Genomic DNA, 16,174 nt, shown 5'->3' on the forward strand with positions numbered 1-16,174 from the left:
AGAAACCTTTAAAAAAACATTAACAGTAAAAATCAACTTCAATTTAGCAGTATCAAGATTTTAATGTGAAATGCACATTTTTTTTTTCACATGCCACCTGTTATGACCAGGGCTCTTGGTAAACAGAAACTCCAGATAATTTAAGCAGCAAAGGAATATACAGGAAAACTGTTGGGTATCTTACAGAACCGATGGAAAAGGCAAGAGAATAAGGCTCAGAAAATGGTCAGGAACGAGAAGTTAGAGGCGGAGGACTCAGCCAAGGTCATTCCACGGGAATATTTGAGATGAGAGCCGAATACCACGGGTGCCGTCACCACTGGATACTCACTGCCCCCAGAATCTTGACTCCATCGCTGCCACCATGAAACCATGACTCGAGCATTCAGGATATTCTACAAAAGCAAACCTGACATGTTGTCCCCCACTCCAGATGAACTGACTGGCAAACCCTAATATCTCTCCATCACGTCCCTACTACTAGTACCAGCATCTGAGGTATTTAAGAATATTAGAGAGAGATTTGGGGAAAAAAGTTGAGGTTTTGGATGGATTAAGAATGCATCATTATTTTCCCACTTAAAAACTCACTATGAAACAGTACTTGGAACTAATTATTAGATTCTAGTAATTATTAGCTTTCTTTCTCCATCAGAAACTTTTTCACATGAAGGATAAGTATGTGTAAACATAACAATATTTTTTAAAAATCACGTAAAGAAGAAGCCAAAAAGTTTAATTTTATTGAATCAAGAAAGTTCATTCAGAGTTTACATAGATATTAATACACTTTAGATTATAACAGTTAAGAGATCAATAGCTGAGGGGAAGGAAGAAAGCAGTTTATATTTTCACTGTAGGGAAAAAAAGAAATCTAACTGCTACAGATGTCTTATAAAATTCCCAAAACAAGATCTAGCCAAGTTTATTGTTTAGTGGATCTTTTTTTCTTTCTTCAAGAGATGAAAAGTGAGAGTCAATGTGTATACTATTGCTTACAACTGATATAAGAGCTTGAAAAAATGATAAGACAGAAGCATAAATACAAAAAGACAAGGTTTTAAAACTGTACTGTAGGAATAGAACTATAATAAGTTGGAAAAGATACATTAAAACCAGGAGTGTGTTACACTATTTCGGAACAGAACTCATAAGGCAGACCAAACTGACGCTGTTAATACTTCAGGAAAAGGTCTGTTCTGGGGATGCATGTCTGGACAGATACCACCACAGAGAAATGCCAACAGTGACCTCTTGCTACTCAGTGTGGTGTCAAAGGTGAACTGACTGGGTGAACAGCTTAAGCCTTCTCCAAGGATTTGTAGTACTCCATCAGCACATCCCAGGCCTTGGGAGCCATGAAGCCTTCAGGAGGTTTCTGGCCTTCGCGGGCAAGTTTTCGCATTCGTGTTCCTGAAATAAATTCAAAGTCTTCATGGCTGAAAGGGAGAGAAAAAAGAAAATTATTTCACATTTGTAAAAACTTTGTAAATACTGAAATTTAAAAAAAAAGTCTGTTCCTTCTGTTCATGGTAGAGAAGCTTAATGAAAAAGATCTAGATGAAATGTAATACTTACAAACATCAACCTGATTTCAGGTTTGTCACAGGGCAAAAAACATCACAGTATCAAAAATCACAAAATAAAACGATGATCACTTGGATTGCCCTTTTATTGTTGCTTTAGTCGCCAAGTCATGTCCGACGCTTGTGACCCCATGGACTGTACTCTGCCAGGTTCCACCGTCCATGGGATTTCCCAGGCAAGAATACTGGAGTGGCTTGCCATTTCCTTCTCCAGGGGATCTTTCCGACCCAGGAATTGAATCTGGGTCTCTTGCATTGCAGGCAGATTCTTTACTGACTGAGCTATGAGGAAAGCCCTTTTATAATCATACATATTTCCTTCCCTCCTCCCCAATCCTTGGCAATTAAAAATTTAGAAATTAGGAACTTTTTTTTTTTTTTTAGAAAAACATCTAATTTAACTAGCACCTATTGAAAAAATTTTAGACAGTCTGAATCTGAAAGGCGAAATGCATTTTAGAACCGTAAGAGAAAAATTGGAACTTGAAAAATAATAAACAAGTAGCAGTGATTAATATTATTCCATTGATAGGGTATTACACAAAGGCAGTGATAGCTCTTTTCACCTTCATACCTTCAAAACACATAAAAGCCCTTTGACCACTAAGTACAGCGTACTATGGCTAAGACACACGGTGTCTACTGGTAATTTTAACCTTTTCCCTCAAACAAGGGGACCGACTAGGTAGCAGACAAGGACCCAGAGAGAGTTCTAGGTCATTCAACTCGCCAGGTCACAAGCCCTGTTTACTCCTCATCAGTGACTGTACATTTGTTCCTTCCCCACTTTGCTATTTGTGGAGTTAACTTGGGACTCAAGTGAAATCATAAACTGCCAAGTGGTCCTCGCTTCTACAGGTATGCCAGGTATGTTTTAACTCATCATTCAGTTTCTAGGGATCTGTGTAAAGGAAATAACTGGAGAGGCCTGCAAACATTATGCATAAAGGTAGTTATTTAAAGTTGTTTTAAATGTTGTAAATGATGACAGTTGAAGGTTTAAGTAAACTATGTACATCTCTGAGTACAGTTACACAGTCACTGCTGTTAAGCCGCTTCAGTTGTGTCCGACTCTGTGCGACCCTGTAGACAGCAGCCCACCAGGCTCCTCCGTCCCTGGGATTCTCCAGGCAAGAACGCTGGAGTGGGTTGCCATTTCCTTCTGCAATGCATGAAAGTGAAAAGTAAAAGTGAAGTCGCTCAGTCGTGTCTGACTCTTCGCTACCCCACGGACTGCAGCCAACCAGGCTCCGCCGTCCATGGGAGTTTCCAGGCAAGAATACTGGAGTGGGTTGCCATTGCCTTCTCCAATACAGTCATTAGAGTATACTTAAGAACAGTAAAAAATGTAAGTGACGGTTCATGAAAAAAGTAAAATTTTTGTTAAGACCACAGAGGGGCTAAGGAAGATGACCACGACAGAGGAAAATCCACTGGATAAATGAATCAAAATTTAAATTGTCTTTAATCAACAGTTTCAGTGGCATCACCGACTCAATGGACATGAGTTTGAGCAAACTCCAGAAGATAGTGAAAGACAGGGAAGCCTGGTGTGCTGCAACCCATGGGATCGCAAAGAGTCGGACACAACTAAGCAACTGAACAACAACAAAAGTAGATGAAGAAGGAAAGAGATGAAGTGGTAAAGCGGCAGATACAGAGTGGAGAAAAGATTTTTGTTTTTAAAGGAAAGGGGAGGTCTTACCATGTATATAGGCAGAAGAAAATAAGTGGCAAGAATGAGAAAAGGGAGGAGAATGAAAGCCAGGAGAGAGAAACAGCAAAGAAATGAAAGCTGGAGAAGAAAGTCTGGGATGAAGAACACAGAGAAAGAAGCTCTGACAAGGAGAGTGAAGAATGAAGAAATAGTGATGATCTGTAGTTAGCAAGAGATGAGGTGGTTAATGCAAGATGGTCTCAACCTTCTCAATAAAGATGTAAGATCATCTCCTGAGAGGAACCCAGAACCTGTGAGATAGGAACTGATAATAAGATCCATCAATGCAGTTAGGTGACTTTATCTCCAAGCCAGAGAGGTTACCCCTCCAGGCAGAGATTAGCAAAGCAGCACCTGGAGAGGAAGTCAAGGGCAAGCAGGGGTCCAGATCTCCAGCTGTGTTCAAAAACACTCATTCCAACCCAATGTACAACTGATTAGTTTGGCTAACAATCATTTGACAAAAGCTGCTGGAACGTTTCTGTTCCTTAGAAGATTCACTTAACAATTCCTTCCATAAGCCTCATTAAGGAAAATTATGACCCTAGATCTTTCTGGCCACGTCAATTTAAAATTTTGATTTCAAAAAAGGAAACCCCATGTCTGTGTAGAAAGTGCCTGTTCCTGATGGGCAATGAGAAAGAAAATGAGGGAGCAGCTTACAGAATGATTCTATCCTGACTCTGTGATTAAAGGGAAAAAGCCAGACCAATTAAAGTCCTTTCTTTCCTCAGAATGCCAAAGAGTCTGAAACCAGAAGTCGGCTTGCATTCCTTCTGAAATTGCACTTTAAAACCACAGTCCCTGGGTACCTCTTTTCCGACCCTATTACACACTCCATCTGCCCCGCATGCCACAAGCACTTCTTCATCACATGAAATGGGAGTTCCTGCTTCCACAAGCTGGTGGTTCCTTCCACTCCACCCTGGCAACGGAAAACACATTTATTTCCCTCTGCTTCATACTTGTACCGGAGATGGCAACGGCAACCCATTCCAGTACTCTTGCCTGGAAAATCCCATGGACAGAGGAGCCTGGTAGGCTGCAGTTCATGGGGTTGCTAGGAGTCGGACATGACTGAGCGACTTCCCTTTCAATTTTCACTTTCATGCATTGGAGAAGGAAATGGCAACCCACTCCAGTGTTCTTGCCTGGAGAATCCCAGGGACGGGGGAGCCTGGTGGGAGGTCGTCTTTGGGGTTGCACAGAGTCGGACACGACTGAAATGACTTAGCAGCAGCAGCATACTTGTACGTCGATCCATCACACAAGGATTTTATTTTTTTTTAATCAGAAATCAGGTGCAATGACTTGACACGAGTCAGTATCCGTAATCTAATCACAGTTTTCACAATCACAGCTTTGAATGGATAGCTTTCTACAGAAAAAAATAAAGTAAAAACTGAGCTCTTCCAGGAATGGCCTAAAAACTAGCTCTGAACCCTACCTGTGAGTAATCAGGAATCTGCCAGAAGCAGGTCAGGCTACTAAACAAAGGACCTAAGGCTTTCACTGGGCTCCCCTCATAGCCCAACTGGTAAAGAATCTGCCCGCAATGCAGGAGGCCTGGGTTCGATCCCTGGGTTGGGAAGATCCCCTGGAGGAGGCCGAGGCAATCCACTCCAGTATTCCTATCTGAAGAACCCCCTATGGACAGAGGAGCCTGGCGGGCTGCAGTCCCTGGGGTGGCCAAGAGTCAGACACGGCGGAGCAACTAAGTACAGCGCAGGCTTTCACTGCAAAGCAATTCCAGTTAGCCCATCTGATTACACTCGGTAACGGATATCCACGACACCTGAAAAAAGAAATGCAGGTCTGTTGTTTTTTTTTTTCCTTTTCAAAACCACTTGGTCACAGATGCTTACAATCCACAGCTGACAGAAGGCCTCCTCTAAAACATATACACACACCCTCTGTCTCCCCCCAAAAAAAAATACAACACAAGACAAAAAACAACCGAAGGGGAAGGGGTTTTAGGACTCCAGGATGGAGAAGGCACACCAGCCATCAGACTCCGTGGGAGCCTGGGGCGCAGCATCCCGTCCCACGTACGACACACTAACTACTCGTGGCCAGCATCCTGACCGACGCCAAGTACAGCTCGTGGCCACGCGCTGGAGATTTTAAATCTTCACAACCATCTGCTGTCTCTCACATGCGGCCATCAGAGCCGCCAGCACAAGCTGCTCAGACAGACAAGAAGCTGGGGTCAGAGGGGGCCCTTTGCATTTATCTTTCAAAAGTTCATATTCAATTGGCTTTTTTAAAAAATGCTAATTAGATGATAAGCAATCAGGGATGCAAAGAGAAGCTCCTCTGACAGAATTTAAGATGATGGTAGTAACTTATAAATGAATCTAATTAACTATTTGGGGGCTAATTAACTTTTAAACAGTTTTTTTTAAACAGTCAAAAAAAATATATAAAAAATATATCAAAATACTAAGAATTCTCTTCAAATACAAACAATTTATTCAAAACCAGATAGTTAGCTGTTTATGGCTTTCTTTCCAGGAAACAAAAAGCACTGGTTGACATCATATGTGACAAATTTAATAATGTTTTATTTCCAAACCAAAGATCAATCGAAATACGTGAAAAATTTCATTATCTCAAACGAATTTACCCAAATCCTTAATTCATCATGTTTTCCTCCCCTCAAAACTCTTTAAATAAAAGCTAGAGCACAACTCCTATCAGATATTCAGTCAAATAAGTTTCCAGGGAATGCCTACTTGTCTTTCTTCCAGTCTCCACATTGCAAGCTGCCTAAACCATCATCTCATTAACTGCTGCCTGCACCAGGGCACACCTCCACAGTGACTTCCCTCCCACCGTTCCCTCTTCTATACTGCTAGGTCATTTCTATGCTTTTAAGTGCCAAGGAGTAGTTTCAAACGTGTCTGTGTTTAATAAACACTCCAAGTATAGTTACTCCGTAATCCACGTCTGATAATTCTGGTATGTGAAGTCTTTGAAAACCTGCTTGTGCTGAAAGTACTTTCTTTTTTTTTTTCCTTTTGTTGGCGCTGTTTCCTTGTATATTTTATCATTTTTTATTGAAACTGTCTATTAAGCCTGTATAATTATTTGTGGGAATAAGCTGAGGTTGAGGACGAGGGAGTAATAACCCAGTGAGAGTACACATTTGCTTCTGCTGAATATTTAAGAGGCATGCCCAGTTAAGAACCACCAAAAACTGATTTCACGGCTTGAGGGTTTCGGGGTTGTTGATTTTTTCTGATATAATCCAGGTAATATGAGGGCTTTCCTGGTGGCTCAGTGGTAAAGAATCCACCTGCCAATATAGGAGACGGGGCTTTGATACCTGACCCCCTGGAGGAGGAAATGGCAACCCGCTCCGGTGCTCTCGCCTGGGAAATCCCAGGGACAGAGGAGCCTGGAGGGCCACAGTCCATGTTACAAGCGTCAGACATGACTTAGTGCCTAAACAACAGCAACAACAACAAGGTATCTGCATTTGGCCCATTATGAGCAGGTCTGAGCTTTTGCACCTAAAGCTCAGTGCTCTGCTCAGTCTCTCAGGGTAGAGGAATGGGTGGGGTTCACTTCAGGTTCTCTCTAAACACCTAAGGTGGGAAGGGAGCACCAGCTTAAGGCGAGTGTCTCCTGCTTGACTCCCGGCCCTGGTTAGGACCATGGCAATCAACACTCAAGTTCCCTAGGTTCACCAGGGCAAAAGCAGCTTCAACACTCAAGTTAACAGAAGTTCTAACTTTCACTTAATAGTTTACCCTTACAGTTCTTATCATCTTAGCAGTGCCATAATACTTTTCTGAAAACATTTTCCTTTAACCATAATTTTTAGTTAATTTCTTAGGAGAATCAGTCAGTATAATCCAATTCACCTAATTACCCAAAACTTGAACTTCCCAGTATCTAATGTTCACTGTAACAACACTATCTTTTAAAAATCTATTCCAGTTTGTACCTTTCAAAGAACTGCTTTATCTAGTCCCTATCTCATCCTACTCCTTTCACTCCCTTTTCCTATCCACCCTGGCCTTCTTCCCAAGCCCTCTGGGTCGTCTCACCTCAGCACCTTTGCAAGTGCTTATCTCTTTGTCCAGAATGCTATTCAGTTCAGTTCAGTTGCTCAGTTGTGTCCTACTCTTTGCGACCCCATGGACTGCAGCATGCCAGGCCTCCCTGTCCATCACCAACTCCTAGAGTTTACCCAAACTCATGTCCATTGAGTCGGTGATGCCATCCAATCATCTCATCCTCTGTCGTCCCCTTCTCCTCCTGTCCTCAATCTTTCCCAGCATCAGGGTCTTTTCGAATGAGTCAGCTCTTTGCATCAGGTGGCCAAAGTATTGGAGTTTCAGCTTCAGCATCAGTCCTTCCAATGAACACCCAGGACTGATCTCCTTTAGGATGGACTGGTTGGATCTCCTTGCAGTCCAAGGGACTCTCGAGAGTCTTCTCCAACACCACAGTTCAATAGCATCAATTCTTTGGCGCTCAGCTTTCTTTATAGTCCAACTCTCACATCCATACATGACTTCTGGAAAAACCATAGCCTTGACTAGACGGACCTTTGTTGACAAAGTAATGTCTCTGCTTTTTAACATGCTGTCTAGGTTGGTCATAACTTTCCTTCCAAGAAGTAAGCATCTTTTAATTTCATGGCTGCAATCACCATCTGCAGTGATTTTGGAGCCCCCAAAAATAAAGTCAGCCACTGGTTCCCCATCTATTTGCCATGAAGTGATGGGACCGGATGCCATGATCTTAGTTTTCTGAATGTTGAGCTTTAAGCCAACTTTTTCACTCTCCTCTTTCACTTTCATCAAGAGGCTCTTTAGTTCTTCTTCACTTTCTGCCATCAGGGTGGTGTCATCTGCATATCTGAGGTTATTGATATTTCTCCCAGCAATCTTGATTCCAGCTTGTGCTTCTTCCAGCCCACCATTTCTCATGATGTACTCTGCATATAAGTTAAACAAGCAGGGTGACAATATACAGCCTTGACGTACTCCTTTTCCTATTTGGAACCAGTCTGTTGTTCCATGTCCAATTCTAACTGTTGCTTCCTGACCTGCATACAGGTTTCTCAAGAGGCAGATCAGGTGGTCTGGTATTCCCATCTTATTCAGAATTTTCCACAGTTTATTGTGATCCACACAGTCAAAGGCTTTGGCACAGTCTATTACCTCCTTCTTTATCAAGATGCCTATTCATCTTTTAGAACTCAGCCCAAATGTCACCTACTCCAGGAACCCATCCTTGATAACCCAGACTTGGTCAGATAAGTGTTAGCTGAACTTGCCACAAGGCTTCTGCAAAGCACATGGGACCCTTAGTTAACTGTGTCGTTAGTGGTTTATTGTCTGTCTTCTCCAGAATGTAAGTTCTGTATCTGTTAAGCCAACAAATCAAGCTTGTTTCCAACCACAGTGCCCACACTTAGCAAGGGCATGTATGTAGTAAAGATCAATATATAGTTAATAAGTGAATAAAAGAACAGCAAAGTTGGAAAGTTTTATCCTAATTTCAATGTAAATGTTGACTTTAAAACAAGATACAGCATATGTAAAATATTTAATATGACTTTCAAAAGTATACATAGTACTGTCATTAATTATGATTCAAAGGTATAGTAAGATTTTAAATGAGACCTTATCTGTTACTGGTTATGCAATAACTCCCTATGCAATAAAAATATTTATTATTGTCTAATAATTATTATCTATGCAATAAAAAAATAAAACTTTTGCCATAAAGTATGTGAAAAATCTACAAGCACAGGACAAGACTCATTGGCAAATTCATGCAATTACTGTCAGACTTCCACAAGTTTTCAAGAGAAACATCAAAATCAGTAAAAACATTTTTATGAATTAATGGCAGGCAGTTCCCCCAGTACTTTAACAGAAATATTTATGTGTGGCAAAGACTGCACAGCAAGAAAGAAAAAAGAATTCACACAAGAAATATTGCAGGGGTCAACATGACAAGACTTGGGTGTGAAGAGTGAGGTGAAAGAATAAAGGACTTCAAACATTCTACATGAAGAAGAACAAGTAACTAAGGAAACTTAGGATTTGGAGATACATGAAGGGAAAGGTAAAGCTGCTTCTGGACATTTTAAATAACATCATGAAACCTAAGCAGAAACACCCATTAGTGTGTAGATAGGATTCTAGGATGGCCTTCATGACCTTCACCCCATGAAGGTGTCACTACCATGATATGTCCTTCTATGGCAAAAGGAATTCCGTAGAAGCAATGAAAGTTACTAATCAATTGACCTAAAACAGTGGAAGTATGGGAGTGGGCCTAACTAATGAATTAGAGGCCTAATCATTCAAGCCCTCTAAAAGCAAAGAATGTTCTCAGATGACAGCGGTAGTCAGAGATCTGAACCCTCAGGGATTTGACCTGAGGGAGGTTCTAACACTGAGATAAAGGTGCCTACAAGGAAACACCGCAATGCAGCTTTGAGCTGCAGAGAATGATCCCCCTATTAACCAGTAAGGAGATGGGGACCCTCAGTCCTAGAACCATACGGAACTGAATTTTTCCAAAAAGGGGCATCTGGCTTGTCTGAAGGATATCTAAGGTCTATTCCATCTCAAAATTCTAGGAAATATTTAATGTTTATTATTTTTCTTAAAGTCCTGTATTCTGCAATTGGTTCTTCCTTTTTGGATTACCTATTTCTTAACATCGGAGACGGAAACGGCAACCCACTCCAGTATTCTTGCCTGGAGAATCCCATGAACATAGGAACTTGGGGGGCTACAGTCGATGGGGTAGCAAAGAGTCGGACATGACTGAGCGACTAACACACACACATTTTCATTGTTATTATACTTGGTGATCTGTGATCTTTTACTACTGTAACTGCCACCCCAGGCTTCTGACCTAAGGAACTGTGAGGTTATGAATGGGTAATGTTTTAAGCCACTAAATTTGTGTTAATTTGTTACAGAGCAATAGAAAGTTAACATAATTAGCAACGTGGAAACACTGAGGAATAGCTTTACGTGTCACCACACAGAAACCACTAGAGCAGGTGAGCTCTTCTGTGACAAGTATATAAAAGAGTGAAGAATATATGAGAAAAGCCTTGAAGGATGTCTATAAGTAGAGTGCTTTCAAAAAAGAAGACATTAGTAGTAGTACATGATTTAAGGTATTTTTGCTAAGTCGCTTCAGTCGTGTCCGACTCTGTGTGACCCCATAGACGGCAGCCCATCAGGCTCCCCTGTCCCTGGGATTCTGCAGGCAAGAACACTGGAGTGGGCTGCCATTTCCTTCTCCAATGCAGGAAAGTGAAAGGGAAAGGGAAGTCGCTAAGTCGTGTCCAACTCTTCAGGACCCCATGGACTGCAGCCTACCAGGCTCCTCCGTCTGTGGGATTTTCCAGGCAAGAGTACTAGAGTGGGGTGCCATCGCCTTCTCCAGATTTAAGGTATACTTCAGAATTAAAAATATGAAGGAAATACTCTACTGATAACATGGAAATAACCAAAAGCAAACATTTATGTCTACCTGTTCTCTCACTGACCCATTTCCACCAGGCACTCTGACGTGCACTCTCTTTTGGGTGAGCTGCTATTTCAAAAATATGAACCAAAATTTTACATTAACCTATCCCAAATACAAAGAAGAATTATTACTAAAGGAGAAAAAAATTACAAATAGCTGAATTATCTCTAAAAGTTTGTAATAGCTGAAAGAATGGCCTTTAATCTTGTAGTCCTAAAACTAAATTTCCTTGAGTCATTATTACAGCTAATATGAACCTACTTAACTTCCTAAGTATAAACAGATGATTTTTATCATAATTCTTATCAATAATATCTCACCTGCAATCTTCATGAAGTTTGTTTTTTTATCCCTAAGCCTTGTTTTACACTGGTATTTAGTCAAATCAAAGCTATAAAATCATTAATTACATAAAAGCTGGCACTGAATAACATCCATTAATCAAACATAAGATAACCTCATATGTGCATAATTAATAACTGTGTTTTCTCACTACATCAAAGACTATTGCCTTTCCACAAAATTTTAATCACTTTCCAACATATTCCCATCAACTTAATTACACTTGAACAGGAATATAAAAAATTAGAAAACTAAGGCAGTTTTAAAGCTTCCCAAGTTAGAATTTATTAGACTTAGTAACTCAAAAAAAATTCCAAGAAAATGAGCCAGTCATGCAACTAATATAGAATTCATCACTGGAAATTCTTATGAGAACTGATGTAATTATTTAGCTTTTGAATGATTAAAAGAGAGACTTAAAGCAATATTACACAGACTTAACAAAACATGAAAGTTATCAAGGGCTTCCCAGCACATCATTCAACTACATACAGATGGACTCTATGGTCCTGTGTGTGATTAAATCAACTGATCATGCAAGGAAACCACAGTAACAAAACACATCCGCACAAGAAGTGTAAAAGCTCAACTCTAGCTTTGCTTCCTTAACTCATCAAAATGCAAACTCATCTAAGTTTTAAGTAGCCGGCCACATGCAGAACAATTCTACTTCTCACCTCTTATTCTGTAAGTGACTAACTGTTACTTTCAGATCGAGGTTTCACTCATAACATTTGTACATAAACCACACAAATAAACTGCATGCTGGGTGAGAGGTGAAGGGTTGTCCTGCCCAGCATTCCACCCCTGGCACTACTCATTCTATCGATCTGTAAGAAACCAAGCCTACCCTCAGTGGGGGTTCTCAATGGCAGGAGGAACTTTCAAAGAATTGCCAGTAGGTAATCCTCTCCAGACTAAGAAAATTAAAATCTCTGATGGTGACCCTACATGTTTTGAACCACAAAAGGGCATATTTGAAGCTTTTTTGTTTTCCTTAATATTTAATTTATATTTTCACTTCAATCACCTATACAGTAACGTAGTTCAAAGTTTACTCTAATTGCTTTTTCTTTAAAAAATTTTCTTTAACCTTCTAAGGCATCTCTTTGGTAGAAAAAGACCCTTTAAAACTCATCACATTGCTTTTATAGCTGCACTTTTTTTCAGACAGTGAAACTGTAGTATGTGTGTATGCATGTATATAAGTATATATACATATACATATACAAATACATACAGAGACACATACATCTATTTTTAATATAAATTTATTTATTTTAATTGGTTTTAAGCCAAAACAAAACAGGCCATGATTTAGAACGATTTCCAGGTATTGGCAAACCCTAATTTTGTACAAGGGTAAAAATGGTACATTTCTGGTTTATTGCAAATTCTTCTCATGGTGAGGTTCTGCAGTATACTATAACCTGGGCCACAACTCAGGTTTTCAGAAAATAACGGTCTAGCAGAGCACCCAAAGCCCATGCTCTGGAACAACCCAGAGGGGTAGGGTGGGGAAGGATGTGGGAGGGGAGGTTAAGGATGAGGGAGACACATGTATACCTGTGGCCGATTCATGCTGATGTATGGCAAAAAAAAAAAAAAAAAAAAATCAACATGTTGTAATTATCCTCCAATTAAAATACATAAAAAGAAAATAATGGTCTAGAGTGGGTCTTGCCTTGAATTCCACACCAGGGCCATTGAGCACAGTCAGGAGTGCTTTCACAATTCCCCAAATCAGTTTCACAATAAGCCTTTTCTGTTCATTGACTCACGGGGTTTTCCTGTGTCTTTCTAGAGTCCATTGCTCAGAACAGTCTGCTACCATCTAAGATTGTGCATTTTCTCCATAATTATTTGTCATTAAACGAGAAGCCAACAAATCCCTCAAGTTCCACTGTTATCAATAGTATTTAATTTTGCAGGTAACTTATTTTATTAAATGACATCAGAATTTATGTCCCTTTCAGAAACAAAAGAATTTTTTTTTTTTAATTTCTTTTTCCTTCTTGTCTGAACCATTACAAAACAGGCCACACTAAATGAGGACACGCGGTTAGGATCAGCATTATTCCTGAATGCAGAGTCAACAGTACAGTATCATGGAAAAAAGGATCAGTTCTCTCAGATGAGAAGTTGTAAGACTTAAGTTTCAATCAGCACCCATGAGCTGAGAAAACAAAAATTTAAAAAGAGAGCTGGCCCTCCAAATCCATGGTTTCTACATCCAAGGATACAAACAACCTCTGACTGAAAACATTCAGGGGACGAGAAGAGAATTCTAGAAAGTCCCAAAATGTAAACCTGTAAAATCAAGAGTGGGTTTTCTGAAAGGGTAAACAAAATCAATAAACCTCTGGCCAAGCTCATCAAGAGGAAAGGAGAAAGGATCCAAATAAACAAAATAAAACATGAAAGAAGATACATAACAACTGACACTGAAAAAACACAAAGTCAAAAAATAAAACCTGAATTTATCATGGGCAGGCAACAATATATATAATTTACATAGCATTTATATCGTATTAGGTATTAAAAATACTCTAGAGGTAATTTAAAGTACACAGGAGGATGTGTGTAAGCCAAATACAAATACTACACCATTTTATGTAAGAGGCTCGAGCATCTGAAGCCTTTGGTATGTGTGCAAGGGTCCTGCAACCAATCCTCACAGAAACTAAGAGGCAACCTCTTGCTCAGCCTGAAGTGTAATTAGTACTAACAAAGCAAGAGTACTAAATAAGCAAGTACAATTTGCATGAAATAACTATTAATCAACAAAACATGAAGCTCCTACTAACGGAAAATAGCTAGGAGCTACAGATTCTGGAAAGAACTACAGATTTTGAGCTAGAAGGAAATCAGTTCATCCACTGCCACCCTTCTGGAGATAAAGAAACAAGGCCAGATATGACACAGGAATCTCAAGTCACTCGGCAAGCATGGGGCTAGCATTCGTAACTTCTGCTTCTAGAACCTCACGCGGCCACTCTAAACTTACAGGGTGTGCTGCCTACAGGCTTCCCCCATTGACTGCACTTCACTTTACTGTATCTTTCACAAACTGAAGGCCTGTGGCAACCCTGCCTTGAGAAAGTCTACTGGCACCATTTTTCCAACAGTGTTTGCTCATTTTGTGTCCGTGTGGCACATTTTGATAATCCTCACAATTGTTCATACTTTTTCATTACATATATTATATATATGATAACAATATACACGTTTCTAGTACTTACTAGGTTCCAGTTAACAGTTTGCAAATGACATATAGGAGTTGATCTGGTCCTCAACCACTCTATGAAGATACGCATAGCACGATCACTACACCCCATTCTGAAGCTGAGGGAAGCAGGGCAGGAGGAGGACAGTGATTCACCCGAGGTCACACAGCTGCAGGGGCGGTGGGGCAAGAATGTGACTCCATTCCCTTGGGCTTCAAAGTCTGTGCTCTTTTGCTATTCTGACTGCTATTCTGACTCTAGCATAACAAAACAAAGACATTTCTAGGGGACACTGTTCCAGATCTAATTCTGAACAGAAAGAAACTGGTCAGTAAAGTGAAAGTAGCAAAAATCTTGGAAGGAAAAAAACATCATTTTGGCAGAACGAAGAGAGGGAGGACAGAAAAGAGCCTTGATCTGCGTGTGTGGGATCCACACCAGGAACAGAATTAAAATCAAGGACGAGATCATAAGAGAGTAATCCCTAGACACGTTCAGCAATTTTGTTTTCCAAGCTTAAAGAATCCAATCCTACAATCACTGTTATCACTCCCCCAAAATCAGAGACTCAACCTAGCAAACTACATCATCTTTGTAGACATGATAAAAATGGGAGCTGGAAACTAATATAATTTTGAGGATTTGTATTTAATTGAATAATACTATGTCTAATGGAAGCTAAATTGTACATCGTAAGGTTTCTAGTGAGTTCTGTCCTCTAAGAAGTCTAGTGTAATAATTCCATTATAATGATTGAATAATAACCTTGAAAGTCATGTTATCTAAAAATTTAATTAGCATACAGCCAAAATCATAGCAGATGGTGATTGCAGCCATGAAATTAAAAGACGCTTACTCCTTGGAAGGAAAGTTATGACCAACCTAGATAGCATATTCAAAAGCAGAGACATTACTTTGCCAACAAAGGTCCGTCTAGTCAAGGCTATGGTTTTTCCTGTGGTCATGTATGGATGTGAGAGTTGGACTGTGAAGAAGGCTGAGCACTGAAGAATTGATGCTTTTGAACTGTGGTGTTGGAGAAGACTCTTGAGAGTCCCTTGGACTGCAAGGAGATCCAACCAGTCCATTCTGAAGAAGACCAGCCCTGGAATTTCTTTGGAAGGAATGATGCTAAAGCTGAAACTCCGGTACTTTGGCCACCTCATGTGAAGAGTTGACTCACTGGAAAAGACTCTGATGCTGGGAGGGATTGGGGGCAGGAGGAAAAGGGGACGACAGAGGATGAGATGGCTGGATGGCATCACTGAGTCAATGGACGTGAGTGTGAGTGAACTCCAGGAGTTGGTGATGGACAGGGAGGCCTGGCGTGCTGAGATTCATGGGGTCGCAAAGAGTCGGACACGACTGAGCGACTGAACTGAACTAAACTGAAGGATGACAGAATCAGCAATTAAAAGACCTGAAAAGTCTTTAGATGAAATTAAACAAGATGTTAAAATAAAAATAAATTTAAAATTTTCTAATTGGGATCTAAAGAAATAATAAGAAAAATAGAGGGCTAGAGAAACGGTGTTTAGTTGAGAAGAAGACTTAATTAATGCAACCTTTGCTGAAGTTATTCAGTTTCTCTATTGATAAAACAAATGTCTTGTCTAAAGGATATCTAAGGTCTATTCCATCTCAAAATTCTAGGAAATATTTAATGTTTATTATTTTTCTTAAAGTCCTGTATTTTGCAATTGGTTCTTCCTTTTTGGATTACCTATTTCTTAAAATCGGAGAAGGAAATGGCAACCCACTCCAGTATTCTTGCCTGGAGAATC

The 16,174-nt window shown here is 40.1% G+C and overlaps 1 protein-coding gene across 4 annotated transcripts in view; it reads right to left on the reverse strand.

Annotated features, from left to right (window-relative positions):
* Positions 1–718: 718 nt before the first annotated feature.
* Positions 719–16,174, reverse strand: part of PAPSS1 (3'-phosphoadenosine 5'-phosphosulfate synthase 1) — a 120,005-nt gene continuing 104,549 nt past the window's right edge. For all 4 annotated transcript variants that reach the window (XM_055587914.1, XM_055587912.1, XM_055587913.1 and 1 more), the window contains one exon: positions 719–1,439. In XM_055587914.1, coding sequence (XP_055443889.1) covers positions 1,301–1,439 — 139 coding nt within the window. In that variant the 3' untranslated portion in view covers positions 719–1,300. The remainder of the gene's footprint in view (positions 1,440–16,174) is intronic.

This window comes from Bubalus kerabau, chromosome 7, assembly GCF_029407905.1.
Source record: "Bubalus kerabau isolate K-KA32 ecotype Philippines breed swamp buffalo chromosome 7, PCC_UOA_SB_1v2, whole genome shotgun sequence".
Classification (NCBI taxonomy): domain Eukaryota; kingdom Metazoa; phylum Chordata; class Mammalia; order Artiodactyla; family Bovidae; genus Bubalus; species Bubalus kerabau.